This window comes from Andrographis paniculata, unplaced genomic scaffold, assembly GCF_009805555.1.
Source record: "Andrographis paniculata isolate CXL003 unplaced genomic scaffold, ASM980555v1 Contig15END, whole genome shotgun sequence".
Classification (NCBI taxonomy): domain Eukaryota; kingdom Viridiplantae; phylum Streptophyta; class Magnoliopsida; order Lamiales; family Acanthaceae; genus Andrographis; species Andrographis paniculata.
In genome coordinates, this window is record NW_026137435.1 from 1167649 (window position 1) to 1173656 (window position 6008).

Below are 6008 nucleotides of genomic sequence, written 5' to 3' on the forward strand. Positions count from 1 at the left end.
ACCTCTTCAGCGATAATTACGAGATTCACGGAATCCTTCCTGGAGCAGGGGTAGCTGTACTTCTCTCGTTTCCTTTTCAACGGAAGCAATAAAGCCAACGAAAGAGTACGTCACAAAATTCCGAATATTTAAATGCTTGTAAAGAGCGGTTGTCACGTGCGCGTCACGTGATATGGCGATGACCCTCCCGGTCCGACCGTCCGGTCTGGGCTGAAGAAAAAATTATTGGGCCGTTGAAAGTAATACGGCCCATTTCAATATTGGGCCCAAATAGTTTGTTGGATCACCGACTTGTCAAGTAAGCGTCTCCCCTCCGTCCTTCATTTTCAGCTTTTTATTACTTTCCTTTTTGTCTTCCCGTAGATTCTACCGGTCGAAGTCGCCGGCCGTCGGAGATGGCGATTTGGGGACGGAATTCGCTAACTCTCTCGTCAAAGCTTGTAGGGATTAGTGGCAACCATTCGTTGATTTTTCTTCTTCGCGCTTCGCGGAATTCTCCGAATCATGGACTTCTCGCTCGATCTAATTGCACCCGGTCGGAGCCTTCGTCCGCCGGAAATCCGGTGAATTGGGCACAATCGGGACCGGAGGTTCCGGTTTATGGGCCGCGTGAGGCGTCAGGGAGTGCTATTGACCTGCAGTCGTTGGCGGCTGCGTCCGCCGTTCGGGTTAAGGAAGCGGCGGATTTGGCGAAGCACTATGGGCGTTGTTATTGGGAACTCTCGAAAGCTCGACTCAGGTTTTGAATTCGAATTTTGAATATTTGTTAGCTGATTAAACTCTTATGTTTGGTGATGAATTGATTCGTGGTGATGCAACTGGAAAACTATTCTGTTGCGGCAGCTATTTCTTTTCAAAATATAATTTCAAATTCTGTTGATGCCACACGGTGATTTTAAGTGTAATATGATACCACCTGATACTGTATCTGTAATGAATCTGATTTATGGAAATGTGATTGAATTGAGAATGTCTCACTTTCTTACTATTTCTTGAACAGCATGCTTGTTGTTGCCACTTCTGGCACTGGATATATCCTTGGAAGTGGAAGCTCCATCGATTATCTTGGTCTTTGCTGCACATGTGCTGGTACAATGATGGTTGCAGCTGCAGCTAACTCCTTAAACCAGGTTTGTATTCTCTTCATAATTATTTGGAAATTCTCATTGCATTTTATTGAAATGCTTAGAATTGAAATGTTACTGTGCCTCATGTTATCTTTGATTACCATAAGAGTGTCTTAAAATCTCGAGAAAATATGATGGTAAAATGTACAAGAGATTGTATGATTTTTCAGTGGAAGCTTGTGTTCTACGGTTAAAGATAACTATGCAACTAGCCATCCACAATATTATTTGAACGATTGGTTGGAACCGGATATCGGATAGGATAAAGATTAAAGCATATTATATTCTCAATTTTAAAGAATTACTTAATTTAAGTAAATTACCAAGGTTACCTTATGTTATTTTGCAAAATAAGTTTCTTTTCTTAGGTTAAAGATATTAACTATCCATCCACAACATTGATTGACGGGAAAAGGCTTAATGCATATTATTTTCTGGATTTATAGAATGGCTACATTATTTGTCAATAGAAATAGGCCACAGTCATCTAGTCATGAATGAGGACTTGACCATCCGTTATTTAGTGGGCCGTTTGAATACTCACAACATTGTGAATCAGTGAATCAATGATTCAATTTCAGATATAATGGTGTCGGACCCTTTTAGCTTCAAGTCCCATATGGCATAAAGTTATTCTCTGTTTGCAGCTGGGTTTAGAAGGTTAGGCTTTTATATTTAATTTCTTGTGTGCTGTAGGTGTTTGAGGTGAAAAATGATGCTAAGATGAACAGAACCAGACGAAGACCACTACCAGCTGGCCGTATAACCATACCTCATGCTGTTGGCTGGGCAGCTTCCATGGGCGTTGGTGGAACTGTGCTACTGGCAAGCAAGGTGGTCATGGTTTTCTAACCTTTTAACAAAATGGATTAAGATAACCCTGTGCCATTTCTCAGCTATTTGGTGAGGCAATTGACTTTGCAATTTCAATGACAAGTGGTTTGCAGGCTAATATGATGGCAGCTAGCCTTGCAGCTTCGAATCTAGTTCTCTATGCATTTGTATATACTCCATTAAAGCAGATACATCCAGTAAATACTTGGGTCGGGGCTATAGTCGGCGCAATTCCCCCTCTTCTGGGGTAATTTTTTGTTCATGCTTTGTTCCACCTTTGGCATGTCGATTTACTACTAAATTGATGTTAACCTGATCAGCGTCTTTTATTTATTTTTTATGATTTTGCTTTACAATCTGCTCCCATGTTGGTGTTTGATCTAGGTTTTTAAATGCAATTTATCTTTTCTTTTATAGTTACTTGAGCCATCAACCAAATTTTTTGGTGATTGATTATTGTTATAAATGTTCCGATTTGCTGTTACTTCAAATCATCTTTACGTTTCTGTTTGGTTAGATCTATGTGGTAAAGCAAGTGGTCTCTACGTTGATTACAGTTTTGTTCAGCATTCTGTTGTTCTCGTCTTGTGATACAATTTTTTCTTGGTTTTATCATTTGAAAATGTCTTAATTTCTTATCGTGCCCCTAAAGAAGTTTGACTGTAGTCTTGTACCTACTTTCTGCTGTGCTGCATCCGCAGGGCCTTGTATTCATTATTTACGAACCTCCCTGTGGAACAGCCTAAGTAACCTAACTTTCTCACCTGCTTGGGATATCCAAGTGGAACATCCATTACTGCCAACCTTTCATGGTTTTTCTTTACGAATCCAATCATTAATCTTGAAATTCTTTTGTTAGAAATTCTAGATTTGATCTGTGTGCTCAGTCTGAAAATTAGTGACTGCTGTAATTTTTCCATATATCTGGTGCTACTTTTAATAACCTGTCTGAAGAAAAATTGGTACCAAATCTGTTGTTGATAACTCTGTTGTGAAGCTGTGATATGAACTGCAGATTAATGCAAATTGCAGTACTGAATTGATTTTGCAAGGGCAATATTAAACCTTGTAATGAACTTTGATTCTTGATGTTTACACATAAGTCTTCATGAACAAAAGGGGTTATGATGTTTAAAGCTTTTGACCAGATACATTTTAGGGCATTTTGATTTTGCGAAAGCTCGTTTTATTGAAATCTATACTCATCTGACAGTTCATCTCTTTTTATTTTCAAGGTGGGCAGCAGCAGCTGGTGAGGTCTCACTTAATGGAATGATACTCCCCGCGGCTTTATATTTTTGGCAAATACCTCATTTCATGGCCCTTGCATATTTATGCCGCAAAGATTATGCTGATGGAGGGTACGTCATCTTAATTAACCACTTACAAAAGCCTGCAGTGTTCGACAAAATCTGTGATTGCATAGGGATGTCAAATGGAACGGGTTTGCCCCGAATCCGCTCTTAATAGGGCGGGTTCAGATCTAACAAATATGCTTTCGAGTGGATTGTGGATATTAAGTTTTAAACCCCTGTCGGGTTTGGGGCTGATTACGGGTTTTACTAAAAACCTGTCCCAGTCCCACCTCAGACCCGGACTCAGACCCTGAACTCGGATATTTTAATCATTATTAGAATTAATATATATATTTCTATAATATAAATTATATTACATATTTATTTAAAAAATCTTAAATATAAAAGAGAGTTTAAATTTCTAAATCAAATATGTATTCGTGTTTGTTTCCTCCTCAATTTTCTTTACAATCGAGACTAATTCCGTCGCATCGCCTGCCATTACTGTGGTCCACGGCCAACATTTGATTGTTTTGTTTTTGGAACTAAAAGTTTGCGTCACCTGTTGTTGGCCGCCATTGTTTTTGTTTTTGGAACTAAAAGTTTGCGTCACCTAATTTCGGCGGCCATTGTTTTTGTTTTTGGAACTAAAAGTTTGCGTCACCTATTGTCGACCGCCATCATCAATATTTGATTGTTGTTGTTTTTTGAACTAATTTTTTTTAACACTTGCCTTTTAATATTAAATTATTAGAATAAATTATATTTTTTTGAAAAAAAAAAAACGGATTTTTCGGGTTGGCCCCGAACCTAGAGTGTTCGGGGCGAGGCGGGTCTTGAGGCCTAATATTGTTTAGTGGGGCGGGTCTGGGGCTTGCAGAACCTGTCCAGAACCGGTCCCGTTGACACCCATATGATTGCATAGTTCATTTTAATTGAAAAAGAAGAAGAGTTCCCCACTCCATATTATGTAAATGATTTCGCACTCCATTTTACTACTAGAATGCTCCATTTTATTTGTGATCAATTTTCCATCTAATAAAATTTCACAAACTACATTTCACTAACCTCCTCTTTTCGATTTTAGGTTCAAGATGTTTTCTCTTACGGATACCACCGGTAGAAGAACAGCATTGGTCGCTTTAAGAAACTGTCTTTATCTGCTTCCATTAGGCTATCTAGCATACGATTGTGAGTTTCTCCTACTCGAATCACTCATTTCTTGTCGGGTTTATCATTAATTACCTCAATCATTACACACATACATATTTATATTTCTTCAGGGGGTATCACTTCCGGATGGTTCTGCGCAGAGTCGACGCTCCTCGCTCTTGCAATCACCTTAACCGCAGGATCATTTTATCGCAACCGTACAACGGAACATGCTCGGAGAATGTTCCATGCCAGCCTTCTTTATCTACCTGTCTTCATGGGCGGGCTTCTGCTCCACCGTATTTCTGACAACGAGCTTACCCTAACCGGACATAACTCAAATCGGGTAATCGATCTTTCATTATCCTCGGAGGAGACAAAACCAGTCGACCAGACACAACCTCAGGAAAAGAGACGGCCTTCCCACAACCGGCAACGCCCACCTGTGGCATATGCCTCCGTTGCGCCGTTCCCGTTCTTGCCAGCTCCTTCTTACATCGAAAACTATTGAGGATCTTCGCCTACGAGGTAAGTAATGTTTGTTTATGGGCTTTGTTTGTGGAGTTGTTTTGGCAATAAGTTTAATCGGGTTCTCCGATCTTTTTTTAAATTTTTTTTTTTTTTAATGAATAGTTTGAGGCGTCGAAGGCTCGTTCTAATGTGTTCTCCATTAATGGAGAAATTCAATAAGTGAGCTCGAATCGAGCTGAAGAAAATTTTGGCTTTCTTTTTGTTATGGCAAGAATGATTCAAATGGTTTTTGTTGTAGGACTTGACCTTTTTTTTTTTTTTTGGTTGAATTTATTGTGTATATTTTACATGTGACATGCCAATTGCCAATGGATGGTCATTTGAGGTGTAATTTATAGGTAAATTAAATTGTCATTATATAGTATACTTCCTCTGTCCCACATACTGTCTTTGATTTTCATTGGTTTACGTATTTTCTTCATCCCGGAACTAAATATTCATTTGTTTTTTTGCACGTAGTTTTAGAAATATTAGTATTATATTGGAATATAGTAGGAATAAAGTAGAAATGACTAAAATAACCTTATTAGTATGTGTGATACAAAGGTAATGACGTTGTAAGTTGTAAGGGTATTTGTAATATTAGGTAGATAGTACAGTTACTAAAAAAAATTGATAGTTTATTATGGGACGGACTAAAATGAAAAAATAGATATTTTGTTATGGGACGGAGGGAGTATTTTATTTGTTGTACCCCTTAAAGGTGTTGACATATACACATACAAAAGGTGCAAACACATACAAACACACACGTATACACACACAAACATACATACAGGCACACACAAAGACATATAGACAGACATACAAACATATACAAAAATGTATACACATAGACACATACAAAGATACACAAAGACATATAGACATACACATATATATATATATATAGATACACAAACATGGATACAGATACAAACATACATAAACACACAAATAGACATACACACAAGGACATACGCATATGCAACATACATGCGTATATATACACTACATTTGGAGTTGGGCCGGTGTTAGACCAACTTTTAGAGATGAGCTGGTGTCAGATTATCCGAAGTTTAATATATGT

The 6008-nt window shown here is 38.3% G+C and overlaps 1 protein-coding gene across 2 annotated transcripts; it reads left to right on the forward strand.

Annotated features, from left to right (window-relative positions):
- Positions 1–333: 333 nt before the first annotated feature.
- Positions 334–5842, forward strand: LOC127263148 (protoheme IX farnesyltransferase, mitochondrial). 2 transcript variants are annotated; one of them, XM_051292141.1, is made up of 8 exons: positions 334–739; positions 1001–1130; positions 1824–1961; positions 2075–2208; positions 3197–3322; positions 4344–4447; positions 4540–4936; positions 5042–5842. In XM_051292141.1, exons 1-7 carry the CDS (start codon positions 396–398, stop codon positions 4917–4919), a joined length of 1356 nt encoding a protein of 451 aa, XP_051148098.1. In that variant the 5' UTR covers positions 334–395; the 3' UTR covers positions 4920–4936; positions 5042–5842. The 2 variants fall into 2 exon arrangements, with proteins under 2 accessions (XP_051148098.1, XP_051148088.1); XM_051292131.1 differs by having other exon boundaries at positions 4540–5842.
- Positions 5843–6008: the final 166 nt, after the last annotated feature.

Bases quoted from the DNA above. Each gene is read 5' to 3' on its own strand.
- LOC127263148 (XM_051292131.1), top strand. From the start codon at position 396: ATGGCGATTTGGGGACGGAATTCGCTAACTCTCTCGTCAAAGCTTGTA. The intron at 1,131-1,823 runs GTTTGTATTCTC...TGTGTGCTGTAG, and splicing joins CAGCTAACTCCTTAAACCAG to GTGTTTGAGGTGAAAAATGA. The intron at 4,448-4,539 runs GTGAGTTTCTCC...ATATTTCTTCAG, and splicing joins AGGCTATCTAGCATACGATT to GGGGTATCACTTCCGGATGG.